Below are 15,400 nucleotides of genomic sequence, written 5' to 3' on the forward strand. Positions count from 1 at the left end.
CTTTTGAGAAATTTGCTGTGGGGTGAAGTTATGCAATACAATGTGCTAATAGTAGGCAGGGACAAACTTAGACCATAGCTTCCTGGTGGGGACACTCGTAGGGATCAGCCATCAAAGAAATTTTGTGCTCATTAATATTTTAAGAATATCATTATCTTGTGGATAAATTGAGTAGGGGATAAAAAAAAAAACCCTGTATTCCCTTGTGCAGGGAGCAGAGGAAGCCCCAACTGAGTGAAGTCATGAGGGAATGTGTATTTTGACATGGGCACAGCCATGCTAGAAACTCCAAGGACTCGGGCCCATGGGACAATTGGTAAAACTGTTACCCACTGGGCCAGGCTGGAAAGATATGGCAAAGCGACTGAAGTGTGTGCAAAGACTAGCAGCTGCGGTTTCCTCCTCCCAGATGTTTGCAGCTGGAGACTGTTCCCTCCAAGACCTTCAGCCAGCACAAAACACTGAGGTTCCAGGTTGAGGAGGAAGCAGAACCACATCCCTCCCCCAACTGTATTTTATTTAACTCGTGTCTGTCCTTTCCTCCCAGGTCCAAGCTGCTGTAAAACATGGCACCCTTGGTTCATACAAGGAAACATGAGCCTTACAGTCATCACACAGGCCCACCTTAACACTGTAATAGATTTGCAGATTTTTCTTGAAAAAAAATGTTCAGTAGGAAAGAAGCCAGCCTTTGCAAACTATACACAAATACGTGGAGCTGTGTGAGAAGGACATCTGGTCAGCTTCATGTTGGCTACAATGTTAGGGGTATTGCAAAGTTCTACAAATTTTTAAGATCTGCTCAGCAGACAAAGGCACTTATGCCAAGCCTGAAGAACTGAGTTTAAATTAACCCTCAAGACCCACATAGTGGAAGGGTCCAACCGTGTTGCTCTCTGGCCGTCAGATGGATGCCATGGCGTGTGCGCATGCACACACAACAAAGGAATCAATGTAATGCAGGTTTTAAGAACTGTTCAAAATCTTACGATGGGCACTGGCTGGGAATACCAGAGGTGGTTCCTTCAATGGCCTGCTGCCCGGAAGCTAAGATGTCCGGGAGGGGAAGGGAGAAACTTTCCATGTCTGGTCCTCCGTGGGGTGGGGGGGATGGGAACATGTCTGGGACTATGGACAGCTCACCCACAGTCTGGTGGGCACTCTAGAGCACCATGGACTGTTTGTCTGGGTTCGTCTCCACGTTTGTACAGCATGGATAAATATATGTAGGCAATAGAATGGAGCCTTATGGATTCAGAAGAGTTTCCAAAGAATTCCTAAGAGGCAGTGTAAGCCGAACAATACCTCGGTCGTGAAGCTTTATTTCAACTACACAGTAATGGAAGTACGGGACTGAGGAGTATAGGAAGAGATGAAGATTTCTTCCTAGGCATTTCCAATGTGTCAGTTTATCGTGGGAAACTCACTTCAGCTGATGGCTCTGAAATCCTGAAGGTGAATGGCATAGAATTGCCCTTTTCAGTATGGGCAGAAGTAGCCACACTGGCTATTCACTTGAATCTTAACTGGTTTAAATTTTCAGGCCGCAGTGGCAGGAGGGTATTTAAGGTCATTGAGCACTTGTCATTTCAACCCTGAAAAAAGTTTTGTTGGACAGATCTGGAATAACATCAAGTACTTGGAAACCCCTCTACTTACTACTCAAGTGTTATTGTGGCTTGAATGTGTCCCCTGAAACATTCATGTATTTCCACTGTCACAAAATTCAGAGGTGTTTAGGTCACAAGGGCCTGCCTCATTCATGAGACTAAGGCCCAGCTATAGAAGGCTACACACAGCCTTTTTTTTTGGGGGGGGGTTGCCCTTTGACACCCTGAATATGAGGACACGACACCCCACCTCTGGAGAAATGCAGGCCTCATCAGCCAACTGAACTTCTCAAAACTTTGATCTCAGACTTGTGGGCTCCAGAAATGTGAGAAACAATGTCTCTTCATTATAAACCATCTGTGGTGGTGGCATAGCAACGCAAAACAAACCAAGACACTCGCCTTTTGGAAAACGCAACACACTTGGTAAAAAACTTCATCTTGTAATAGTACTCCACGAGAGTCCCCTGGGCGTAGACATTCCCTCGTTCCGCTGCTTCCCGTAAGCACTGCAGGGCGGCCTCCGTGTTCTGGTGGATTCCCTGACCGTAAAAGTACATGAGACCAAGTGCACCCTGGGACTCCAGATTCCCATTGCCACAAGCTTCCGAATGCCAGAAAAATGCCTGAGAAATCACAATTTCATTTTGTTATCTGCAGGGTGAGATGACGGGGGGGGGGGTTCTAGAAAGAAAAAGTTCTAGAGGCGTGGTTAGGTGACAGGTCTCCAGGAACTAGCTGTACAGTTGCCCTTGGCTGTATTTACATGGGTGTGGAACCCACGCGCTTGGAAGTGCTGAAGTGAGTGTCACAGGCCAGCATTGTTCGTGGCAAAAGAGTGCTCATGTTTTTATCTTTTGACATGTATTCATTTATTGTGTGTGTGCATGTAATCTGTGACAGTCAGTTCTCTCCTTTCTCATGTGGGTTCTGAGGCTCAATCTCAGGCCATCAGGCTTGGTGACAAGAATACATAACTGTGAGCCATCTCACTGGCCCGGCCTTTTTGTTTCTTGTGTGACCTGAGAACCTAGGGGAAAGATAGTGCCACCCACATTAAAAACAGGTCTTCCCACCACACCCTAAGCTAGATAGTCCCACACACACACATAAGCCCAGAGGCTTCACTCCTCCCTGATTCTACAGCCAGATTAACTATCACATGACCTACCGCTCTGAATCTGATGTAAAGACATTAGGAGTAGATGCTGAGGGTCAGCAGAACATCCCTGGCTGTTATCTGCCTCTTAGGAATTTGCCCTTAACCCTGCACTGACCAGTAGCCCTCCATTTCCTTCTCATTGTAGGATTTCCTTCCAATTATTGTCATGAGATTACTGTCACAGAAATCCAGTGGCTATAACTTAATTCCTGGTATGTGTTCTCGCCAGTGTCATTTTGTGCTTTCTCAAATCGGAGGAAGCATCTCTTTACTCAGGCTTCAAAGGTTCCGGCCATTATTTCAGGAGTGTGCCTTTTCTTTTACTTTTTGCAGTGCTGTGCTTTGTTAGTTTAACCTTTTTTAGCAGACGCCAGATTTTCGTACCCATAATCTCCTTGGGTAGAAGCAGGGACGGCAGCAGCTGTACATGCTGGAAAGGGTGGAGCCGAGCTCTCAGATTTTTGATGGTTAATCTTGACTGTCAGTTGGGGTGGGTAAGAAATCCCGATGCAGTGAAGCACAGTTTTGGATTTCCATGTGAGGGGTTTCCAAAGGAGATTAAGGGGGCTGAACCTGACACCAGCCAATAACATCAGGGCCAGGAGGATGTCTGCTTCTTGGCTGCAATGAGGTGAGTGTCGGAGACCAGTTTCAACAAGTATACCGCCATGTACCAGAGTAGGGGTTTGGAGGGTGGAAAAGTGAGTGAGGAGGAAGAAAACGAGAGTGAAAATAATAAAAGAGAAACACAGGACAGTACCAGGAGGGAGTTCCAGTGAATACTGAAAAATTCCAACATTTAATTTTCCATATACTTTTATAATTCAATACAAGGGGAGGGGAGAGGAAGGCAAAAGACTGCTTTAACTGATACAAAGGACAACCAGAACAGTTACCTGCTTTAATACTTTGAGCCATCAAGCCATTAATTCACGAGAAAAGCATTCTGTTGTTTAGGCAGTGAACCCACCCTAGACAAAGTATCCTTAAGGTAGCCACTCACTGGGTCAAACCTCTTAATTCACAAGAAGGAGCGGAAGTATACTTGAATTCTCTACCCTTTAGTTAGGGTGGAGTGGATCTACCTTTAGGACCATCTTAACGTCAAAAACACCGAGCAACCACACCCTGGTCGGGGTGTGTAGCCATGCTTGTCAACAACTTTGAGCAAGCTGAAACTCTCAGACAAGGTGAAACTAGGCTCACATTTTTGGGCCTCCACAGATGAGCACTAAGTTGTTGTGGTGATGGAAAGTCAAAGATGGGGTCCCAAAGTATGAGCTGCCCCTACATTGTTCAGGAAATGTAAGCGATATCCAAGTCTACATACTTACTTCACAGTGTCTTCTCTGGAAAGAACCAGCGAAGCGATTATGAATCTAGATGCTATATCGCTAGTGTTCAAAGGAAGAGGATTGGGATACAGGTCAGTATTTGAGCGCTAGCAAGGCTGGGGTTTGCCAGTACCAAAATAAACACATTTTTTAAGATGGGACGAGAAAGTTACCTTTTCTAACTGTTTGGGCTCTTTCATTGAATAATACAGTCCCAGAATACTTTGTGCCTTCACACTGGCTTTGGGGTTTCCATTGTCTGCAGCAAACAGCCAGAGTCTGAGACAGAAAACAAGGGGAGTTATTCTTTGTTGCAGCCTTTTGAAGCCCACAGTTTTACTTCCAGAGACCATTACCTCTCTGCTTCATCATCCGATCGTTTCACACCTCTCCCTTCAAAATAAGCTCTTCCAAGGTTGTAAGCAGCAGCGAATTTTAAGTGTAGTGTCTCGGGGCTTGGAGAATCGAGGATTTTCTTCATATAGTTCACTCCTTTTTCCTTCCACAAAGGAAAAGAACAAACAAACAAACACTAGTCTTTAGTTTAGCTCAAATGGAATGTCTTTCTTCCTATAGTGTATAGTGTTCAAGTTTACCACGTGTGTAAAAGATCACAGATCTATGCTTAGGAGTATGTTTATTATGGGTTTTCAGGGGGAGGCAAGGAGAGAAAGGTTGTTTAGATTGTGTGCTGATAGGCATTCCTGGAAGCTGCGGAGTGAATATCTTACACTACCTTCTCTAGCCCTCATTCTACTGAGTGTGTTCCTTAGTGACAGATGTCTAAAATGCCAACCTTCATGTGGCATCAGTACCATGACACAGTTTGCATTCTAACTACGAGCGACAAAACATCTTCTCTGAGTGAGGGGAGGTTTTGTGAAGAAGCCTGATAGCCCAAGTTTGATCCTGGAATCCACATAGTAGAAGAGGAGCTCTCCTCTGACCTCTATATGTGTTATGTTGTGGGTGTGGGTATGCATGCACCCATGTTGTTTTTGTAGAGGACTCTAGTTTGATTCTTTTCTTTTTTTTATTTTTTTTTTATTTTCGGAGACAGGGTTTCTCCATAGCTGTTTTGGTTCCGGTCCTGGAACTAGCTCTTGTAGACCAGGCTGGCCTCGAACTCACAAAGATTCGCCTGCCTCTGCCTCCCAAGTGCTGGGATTAAAGGCGTGAGCCACCACCGCCCGGCTCTAGTTTGATTCTTAGCACCCAAGTTGGTGGCTCATAACTCCCTGTGACTCCAGCTCCAGGATATTCACTGCTCACTTATGACTCCTATAGGTGCCTGCACATGTACTCCTATAGGTGCCTGCACTCACATGTGCACGTGCACATACAGTGCAATTAAAAGTAAAATCATTTTTGAAAGCCAAAATAAAAGAGCATCACTAAGGCATTCTCATAGAAAGCCACCCAACAGTTACCTAAGGTGTGGCAGTTCCTCAGCCAATTGTCTGTGGCTCTGAATCTGCTCCCTGACCTTTTCCAGTCCAGAAACTCTGTCCATCCCATGGCCTTACTAATCTTCAGAAATGACTTCTGTTAGCTAAACCAAGACAATGAATTCCTGGCATTGGGTAGCTTCCTTTCTGGTCCACACACCACAATGCCAAGGCATTTCCAGGTCTCTGGAGCAAGCATCTTGTTCTGACTTTCTCTCTTTCATTTTTCTGTCATCATTTAAGCCTCCACTTGAATGTAACTGTTCTGAATGGTGTTCCACAATCTCAGTGTCAATGCAATGCCCTTTGGTTTCTCAACCAATATTTGTTATTTCAAATGCTGCCCATGGCCCCCAGTTTGTTTTCTTGGGCTGAGTGCTAATCCTGACTGCTGTGGAATGATCCTCTTGTACACTATAAAGATTTGCCAATTAAATTGATGTAATAAAATGTTGATTGGTCGGTAGCCAGGCTGACCATTAGCCAGGCAGGAAGTATAGGTGAACAAGCAAACTAAGGATGATGGAAAGGAGAAGGACAGAGTCAGGAGTCACCAGTCAGAAAAAGAGGGAACAGGCGATGAATGTGCTATGCTAATAAAGGTACTGCCATGTGTAAATAAGGAATATGGGTTAACTTCAATTGTAAGAGCAAATTAGTAATAAGCCTAAGCTATTGGCTTAACATTTATAATTCATATAAGGCTCTGTGTGGGTAATTTGGAAAGCAGCTGCCAGGTATTTGGGAAGAGGTAGGTGGACAAGCAGCATCCATTTTCAACTGGGGCAGGAGGACTTAGCCAACAGCCTAAAGCTAAGGCCACTGAAGGCCATAGCTGAACTCAGCAGCAGAGGTCTATTTGGACCCTTGAGTTTAGTTGGTAACTTCAGCTGTCACAGTTTGACCCAGTTATCGCCTTCCCACCTATTCTCAACTCCACAATGCCCTTTGCAGTCTCCCCTGTACTCGAGTTGCTCTCTCAACTGAAATGGTCTAGTTGGCAATAAAATCCCCAAATTCTCCTTCCTCCACTTCTTTTACTTCCTGTGCCTAAACTCTGTGGTTCCATGAGGCTCTCTTTAGGGAAGGTAACATACTAAATGTTCCAATATATTATAATATTAAATATATTATAATGCTCAAAGATGGAGCTGGCTTTGTTTTCTCTTTTTCCCTCTCATCTCTGCCCTATGTATAAAAAGATACACAGAGGGGCTGGAGAGATGGCTCAGTGGTTAAGAGCATTGCCTGCTCTTCCAAAGGTCCTGAGTTCAATTCCCAGCAACCACATGGTGGCTCAAAACCATCTGTAAAGAGGTCTGGCGCCCCCTTCTGGCCTTCAGGCATATGCACAGACAGAATATTGTATACATAATAAATAAATAAATAAATATAAAAAAAAAAAAGATACACAGAGTATCTACTTAGATAATTATAAAAGTAACTGCTTCATAGTTCATAGAACCCACCACTTTTCTAGATCTCTCATTTTCCTTGCCACAGGTCACATCCTACCTAACACCTGCAGGAAGGTTTTGGCTCTGGGTTTAGGTTTCCTCGTGTCATTCCAATGTATGATCTGACTTAGTGACCATGAGGAAAGAAAAACCATGTGCTTCAGCCAGAGAGCTAATTGTCATATACAGGGCACCTCCAGTGTCCCCTGCCTACACTCCATGTCCCCTAGGCAACCATGGTCATGCCTTAACTATTGTCTATCATCTGAAACCACAAGCCACATGCTGTACATGTGTCATTCCACAGTCATCTGGATTTCCTTCAGTTCTCATGAGTGGTCAGGTCCCAGACTGACGTCCTGGTGTGGGATTCCCCATTGTAGGCCGTGTCTGCCTACAGTGTCCCTCGGGTATATAACGTGTCCCTTTTCTCTGGCTAGTGTCCCTCGGGTATATAACGTTTCCCTTTTCTCTGGCTAGTTTCCCCCGGGTATATAACGTGTCCCTTTTCTCTGGCTAGTGTCCCCCGGGTATATAACGTGTCCCTTTTCTCTGGCTAGTGTCCCCCGGGTATATAACGTGTCCCTTTTCTCTGGCTAGTTTCCCTCGGGTATATAACGTGTCTCTTTTCTCTGGCTAGTTTCCATCCTTTATCTTTGATTTTCAGCAGTTTGGCTGTGATGTGAGCCAAGAAAAGTAGTGTGTGTGTATTTGTGTATGTGTGTGTTCATGTGTGCATGTATGTGTGCATGCGTGTGTGCGTGCATGCGTGTGTGTCACCTGGGATTCATAGAAGGTTCCTGTTCCCTTCTAATTGTAGTTTTCAAGACTAATCTAGTTTACTTTGGTGTAGTTTCCACAGCCTGTAAATTTTGCTCATTATGTCTTGCCCAGATTGAATCATTATTTTCCATAGAAAGATTTATGCAAAATCATGGTTCTCAACAACTTTTACCTTACTCCTATTATGGAGGGTTTTATTGGGAGTGGGGTGGGGAAAGATGATCAAGCTCTGTTTCATGTAGTTCCAAAAATAACCTGAGAATCGATAAAATACCTTTCTTTTATCTTTATACCTTTTTCACAGTGTTTAGCTTGCAAGCAAACTTTGAGGGAGTTGTGAGGGCATAGAAGTTAGAATGAAAAATATGTACTTTTTCCAAAAATTTTCATCCCTCTACCTCTCCTTCTCTCCCTCTCCAAAGCTCCCATGTCCTCTTCCTCCCTCCCTCCCTCCCTCCCTCCCTCCCTCCCTCCCTCCCTCTTCTTCCTCCCTCCCTCCTTCCCTCACTTTTCCCCTCTCTCTCTTTCTCTTTCTCTTTTCCCCTCTCTCTCTGTATGTGTGTGTGTGTGCATGTGAGTACAGGTGCCTGTAGAGTCAGAAGAACACAACAGGAGATGGAGTTACAGGTTGTTGTGAGACACCAATTTGGCTGCTAAGAATCAAACTCTGGTCTTCTGCAAGAGCAGTAAGTGCCATTAAGGGTTGAGCCCTTTCTACAGCTCCTGTTTTGATCTTTTGACATAAAACGTCTTGGGAGCTGTTTCAGAGGTGTACAGGAAATAGCTGACTTATATTTTAGAAAGATGGCCTTGGTGGTTGTAAGAATAATAAAGTGTGTTTTATATTACAATCCAGGTGAGGGGCGTCGCAGGTCTGAAGAAACATTAGGTCAGGGTAAAGGTCTGGGACAGATATAGAGGATATTCAAAAGACAGCATGAACAGCTGATCACAGAAAATTTGCTCCTGCTTGTGAGAAGATTTTGCCTATATCATTCTCTTAACTTTAAAAGGCTGTGTTTTAGGGAAAGAGTAAATTTGATTTTTCAAAATAGGCTTACCATGAATAAATGAAGCATTTCATGGAAGTTTTAGCTCACACTGAAACCATGAGGACTTCCTTCATTTAAACTATCGAAGCAGTATGGTGTATTTACAGGTTTCCTCATGTTGAATCACTAAACTTCTGGCGGAAATTCTAGGCTGTGATGTATACTCTCCTTCCCCTGCATCACTGAGTGCATTTGTGACAGGGGGAAACATTTTACCACAGTAACAGGTGGGTGGCATGGTGATTTTTCTCAGAAGACAGACTCTTTCTCTAGTTAAGTTCCTTGAAAACTCACTGGAAGTAGGACCTTGATGAACAGTGTCGGCATGGGGCCACAAGGTCGGATACTCAGAGTCTACTATGGATCTAATAGCTAGTCATATAACATTGAACAAAATAGGCACACCTCCTGGTGTGTCAAGCTTGCCTTCCAATGAGGGATCAATAAGTTAAACAGAAAATAAGACATTAAGTAGCCATTACAACTATGAAGAAATAGAGCAGTATTTTACAGTCTAAGAAGAAAACATCTCATCAAAGACCGGAATTAACAGAAGACACATGAAAGGATGGGAGTGAGGCTCTGGGGGAGAAAGTGGGACCAGCTTGTCTTACAGAAGAAAGCAAAAGGAGAGAGCACAGAAAGGGCAGGAAGGGGCAGGGGCAGGAAGGAGCTGGTAGGGTTTCGAAGAATCATGATAGCTTGTTCAGAAAGCAATCCTTCATGGATGACAACAGCCTTGACAGACAGACAGATTGAAGTTGGTAGTCAACTATTTCTTTGGTAAGTTTAAATTTTTCTTTTTTTTCTGATAAATTCTTTTTGGCCAGAGGTGACTGTATCAAAGATTTTAAAAAGACGTGCCTATGAATATTAATTCATCACTATAATTTTCTTTAGTACTTACTTCTAAACTTCTCGTTAAATGATGCTATAATTCTTGTGATGGTTTACATTGAAATGATTTCAATGTAAACAGGGGAGCTGTTCGAACGCACAGATAAAAATAAAACCAATGTTTGGAAATGATTTTCATTATGGAGGAAGACATGGGACGTTGCATGGCGTGGATGCATGATGAACATGCTATGGCATCAGCTTGCTTCGTGGATAAATGGCTACCTCACCCATAACTCCTCTGTTAGGTCTTCACTTCTAATTCTTTGTTAATTTTGGCAGCCAACTGACTGAGATCTTGTTACTGCAATCCCCAGTAATATCAAAGAAGCACCTGAGGTGGCAGTAGCGTGAACGTCAGAACTGATCTCGAGATTTTTAACCATCTTTTTGTATTTTATCTTATATTTATATTTTTATCTAATTAACGTGCATATGTATGTATGTATGCATGCATGTATGTGTAGAGTGAACACAAGTCATGGTGTGTGTGAGGTTAAAAGATAACTTTTGGGGGGAGTCAGCTCTCTCCTATCACCAGGTAAGTCCCAAGAGTGAAATCAGACCCTGAGGTTTGACAGCAAACACCGTTATGCACCTAGGATCTCATATGGATACATTCTGATACCCTGATAACATTCTTTCAAAGAACTCTGGGTTTTGTAACAATTTAATGTTGCTATAAAAATAATACCCTTGAAAACCTAGCAGGTAAGAGAAGACAGCTGAAGAAAGTGTAACAGATTCTTTCTTCACTGTGTTGGACACAATGCTATTTAATAAATCCAACAGATCAAGGGAAAACAAAATCAGAAGAGACAACCTTGTTTTGCCAGATGTTAAGATGTCCGAATTAATCAGTCAGTTCACAGGTCTAATAGTTTCACAGTCATCAGCTCTTCATCTTACTGGTGATTCATCTTGTTCAAAATGTTTTCGAGAGTGGGTTTTAATACGGCTCCCTAAAAGCTGTTTTATCATTTGAAGATCGAAAAAGATTGATGGAGTGAGGTTGTCTACTTACGTTCCTGACCTTAATTGTTTTACTTTGTTCATCTTACAGAGCTGGGGATAGAGCAAGATCATCACACAGGCCAACAGTTCCAGCTCTGAGCTAATCTCCCAGCCGATTTAACATAGACTGAGGGCTTTAATGGACAGAGGAAATGGAAGCTACCTCAGAGAGTACAGTTAGGATGCTCCATGGAAACGTAGGGAGCCCTGCTTGAGCCCAGTCTCCTATGTATATGATTTAAGTGACTAAGTGGCTTTTTCATCTCCAGCACTGTTTTGTTGTTGTTGTTTTGGTTTGGTTTTTGAGACAGGATTTTCCTGGCTAACAGTCCTAGCCTGCAGCCTCTGTAGACCAGGCTGACTTTGAACTAACAGAGATCTACCTGCCTCTGCTTCTCCCTCCTGAGTGCTGGGAGTAAAGGCGCGCATCACCACTGCCTGACCCTCTCCAGCACTGTTAACCGGCAATTGTTGGTTACCCATATTTTCCGTGATAATCTTAGTTCATATGCTGACTTGGCTGGAGAAGCTGGATTTCAGCTACCAAGGGGCATCTCCTAACTTTGTTCACGTTGCTTCCTCTGTCTAAATGCTTTTTTTTTTAATTGGAAAGGTTCAGTCTATGCCACCTGTTTGATGGAAACCTTCCTGACTGCACCTTTGTATCTGGCACGTGTGTATCTTAGTCTATAATGTCGCTTAGCGTCACTAATAGTCTTCCTCAGACCGCCAATCCCTTCCCTTCTCATCTTTGGTTATCCGGCACCTCGGACTGTTCTGACACCACCTGTAGTGTTGACGTGGTAAAGACTGAGTAAATAATCCATTACGCCAATGGACTCAGTCTGTGCAATTCACAAGTGCTGAGTCTGTAACTGACAGGCTGCATTTAGTAAGTGCTGCTAGCACAGGAAGTGGGGATGGATCTCTCAAGCTTCGTTTATACCACTAAAACATTTGGTTTGTTTTGTTTTGTTTTAAGACACACACACACACATACACAAACACACACACACACCCAGGTATTTTTCCTGAATGTATTTCTATGCACCATATATATGCCTGGTTCTCGTAGAGGCCAGAAGGGGGCACCAGATCCCCTGCAACTAGACTCTCAGATACTGTGAGCTGCCATACCGGTTGATGGGAATTGAGCCTCGGGCCTCTGGAAGAGCAACCAGTGAGTCATCTCTCCAGCCCCTGTTTGTTTGTCCTTTAAAAATTATTTTAAGTCATGTGTGTATGTGCATATGTGTATGGGGGGGCAGTGTGCATATGGGCTCCACAGTCATGGAGACTACATCCTACCAACTTTAAACAAGTAGTTAATAAAATACTTGCATTTAATACAAATATTCCTCTTATCTACCATTCATCCATTCATTTCATTGCACGATAAAAAAGTGTTAAAAGTAGAAAATTTGGGCACCTAAAGTGTAGGCCCCACTGATAGCTTTCTACAAGATGAAAAAGAAGAAAATGAATAAAGGAATGTCTCTATGTTCTGTGTTTTTATATGTTGCTATTCAGTCTTGTTAACAGCTCTGTTAGGTTAAAGACTAATTTCGTAAATGTACATAATATATGAAATTTACATAAAATATTCAATTGGTAATGTCTTGCTAAAATTTTTGTATTGACAAGGGGTCCATTCAGTGCTAGGTCTAGATTTAGCTCAAATGTGGACCATAGTCAGTCATCGAGGTCAACTATGGCCAAGGGTGTGGTGACATTTTATTTGTATTTTAATAAATAAGGCTTTGCCCGAAGACGAGAGTGCAGAGCTAAAGCCACTAGAGGCCAAGGAGAGGTGGCTCACACCTTCAGTCCCGGGACTCGGGAGGCAGAGGCGGACAGATCTCTGTGAGTTTAAGACTACTTTGCGCTGCACAAGATCCAGAAACAGATCCAGGCAGTGGTTGGCTCACACCTTTAATCCCACTGTTTGGGAGTCACACAGCTTTAAGACCAGATCTAGGGAGGTGGAGACAGGAGCGACATGGTTGGGCAGAGAGAGGAATATAAAGGGGAAGAGACAGGAACGTGATCACTGGAGTGGGGAGTCGGAGGTTTGGTGGAGACACAGTGTGGTCTCTGCAGTCTGGGGATCGACCCTTCGGTCTGAGCATTGGTAGAGGGAAGAGGTCTCTCTAGTGGCTGACTGTTCTGTTTCTCTGATCTTCAGCTTTAATCCCGGTATCTGTCTCTGGGTTTTTATTATTTGTGCTACACAAGGGAGAGGGGCAATGGTAGTCCTATCTCCAAGGCAGTTTATTCTTATCTTAGAGAGTTCAGAAATATGAATTCATATTCACAAGGCCAGACTGTAAGCCAAGGCTTGAAACCTGTGGGGAAGTCGAGGTTAGAAAACCCACGTACACTTAGAATTTGGAATTTGAGACCCTTATGGATAGGACAGATTTGCTCATGAACACAGAAAGATATGTCTAAGTAGTCTTGAAAATTAAAAATTAAGTTTTTAATTGTTATTTGGATAGCATTTGAAATTTATTTGTACAATGACAAAAAATTGGAGAAATTCAAATTGTAATAATGTTCTTCAGAACTCAGTTTCTTTACCCTCTGTCTTCAACAAGATAACTTATATAGGCCTAAAATTATTACTCATGAGCAAATGATTTCAGTGCAGGTAATAAGAGTGATAATGTAGATCATTACATTCTGTAGAAACACTTTATGTGTATTTTAATAAATAAAGATTGCTTGAAGATCAGAGAGTAAAGATCAGAGAATAAGCCCCACTGGTCAGCCTTACAGACCAGGCATAGTAACAAACACCTTCAATCCTAGGAGCTACACTAGTTGCCATAGAAACCAGGTGGGCCATGCCTTTAATCCTAGCCCTAGAAATGATTACAAAACGGGACACAGTCTCATTCTGAGATTCCTGGAGGCAGGATTGCCATTTCGGACTGAGATTAAGGTAAGAGCCAGTGGCTGACGGCTTTGCTTTTCTGGTCTTCAGGTTGAACCCCAATATCTCTGAGATTTTATTGATCATGCTTCAATATTCATTAACAAGAAAGGGCATTCACAATTATTATAGTAAAAGAGGTATTACAAATTGATATATATTGTATGTTTTTCCCCAAAGTGTTTGTTAATAAATCTATATGTATGCGTGTTATCTATGTGTGTGTAAGCACACATATATATGCAATACACATACACAGTTATTCTTGGACATCCTCAGCGATTAGTTCTAAGACCTCCATGCATACCAAAGTCATGGATGCTCAGGTCCCTATACAAAGTGGCCCAGTATTTGCATATAATCAAGATACATCCTGTAGAATATTTTGTTATTGATAGATTGCTTATAAAATACTCACAGAAAACTTTAATATAGGACTGTACTATCCATTCTATTTTAATGTTTTAATTTTTATTATTTTTTTAAATTAAAGTTTCAGTGGGGTTACATATATGCCACGGTGCACGCGTGGAGACCAGTGGGCAATTTTTGCAACTCAGTTCTCTCTTTTAGCCTTGAGGGCCAGGGTTCGAACTTGGGTCGTCTGACTCGCTCAGCAAGCACTCCTACCCACTTAGCCATTTTGCTGACTCATATCATTTTGGATGCCCTTTGTCAATAAACATAATCTATGTCATATTAAACCCTGCATCGTAATCGGGTACCAATAGCAAGTATTCACATTTGGTGGTAGAATTTGAAGCGATTCAGTTTTTATTTTCTAAATTTTATCTACATTCGTAGAGCTTTGTAATTATTTTTTCAGAATAAGGAAAAATATTTTCAACAGCCCATTGAGAGCTAGTGGTAGCAATGAGCACTTTTTTTTTTTTTTTGGTGGTTGAATTGTAAGTAGAAGCTTACAAATGACCCTTACAGACTCTCACTGTGCAACTGAGAAAATCTATGACAAATCGTCTATGTTATTTCTCAGGCAAAATTACCAAAATCTTTCCCCAGAGTGCCTACTTCTGACTTTGGCCTCTCAGAATGGAAAACTATAGACATTTGTGTGACTTGCACACATATAAGAATTCTTCTATGTAAATTTTATGTGAAATTTCTAACGTGAACATTCACTGGATGTCTATAATTTTTTCAGGAAAGATCCAAACATATAGAAGGGCACATTGTTTGTCATGAGATCTATATTCAGAAAAATAATCTGAGCTCTTGACCATCCCTAGACCGCAATAAAGGAAACTCCGTGCTAAACTGTTTTCCGTGAGAGATGGACCAGTCCCGAGAGGCATCCAGTGAACTAGAAGTGGTGGGGAATATTCCCTTGCTCACCATGTAAAGAAAAACACAGTGACACCTTCAACATGGAAGCTTTTCTTGAGGATAAGTCCCTGTTCTTCATACTGAGGAGGACACCACTGAAAAACCAGAACCTTCTGTAGTAGTTGGGGATGGCCACTCAAGTTCAAGGACAAAGAGGCTCACTGTTTCTGACAGTTGAATCTAGTTATGTCAAAAAAAAAACTGTTTAAATTAGATTTGGAGCTGAAGGAGGACAAAGTGGAAAGGGATCAAAAGAAATTAACTTTGTCTTTTACACATGTGTACAGTGACATCCGTAATCATTCAAATACTAAAAAAATTAAATATTAAGATGCAAAAGTGGAGACAAGCCATTAAAGCACTG

At 42.4% G+C, this 15,400-nt stretch overlaps 1 protein-coding gene across 1 annotated transcript in view; it reads right to left on the minus strand.

Annotated features, from left to right (window-relative positions):
- LOC121433843 (LRP2 binding protein) overlaps nucleotides 1–15,400 on the minus strand; it is a 29,770-nt gene that overhangs the window by 2,245 nt on the left and 12,125 nt on the right. The window contains exons 6-8 of the mRNA XM_041632494.1: nucleotides 4,463–4,605; nucleotides 4,280–4,385; nucleotides 2,013–2,236 (exon numbers count right to left, since the gene is read on the minus strand). Coding sequence (XP_041488428.1) covers nucleotides 2,013–2,236; nucleotides 4,280–4,385; nucleotides 4,463–4,605 — 473 coding nt within the window. The remainder of the gene's footprint in view (nucleotides 1–2,012; nucleotides 2,237–4,279; nucleotides 4,386–4,462; nucleotides 4,606–15,400) is intronic.

The sequence above is a fragment of the Microtus oregoni genome, unplaced genomic scaffold (assembly GCF_018167655.1).
Source record: "Microtus oregoni isolate MIOR12 unplaced genomic scaffold, Mior012 000041F_ref0000270, whole genome shotgun sequence".
NCBI lineage: Eukaryota > Metazoa > Chordata > Mammalia > Rodentia > Cricetidae > Microtus > Microtus oregoni.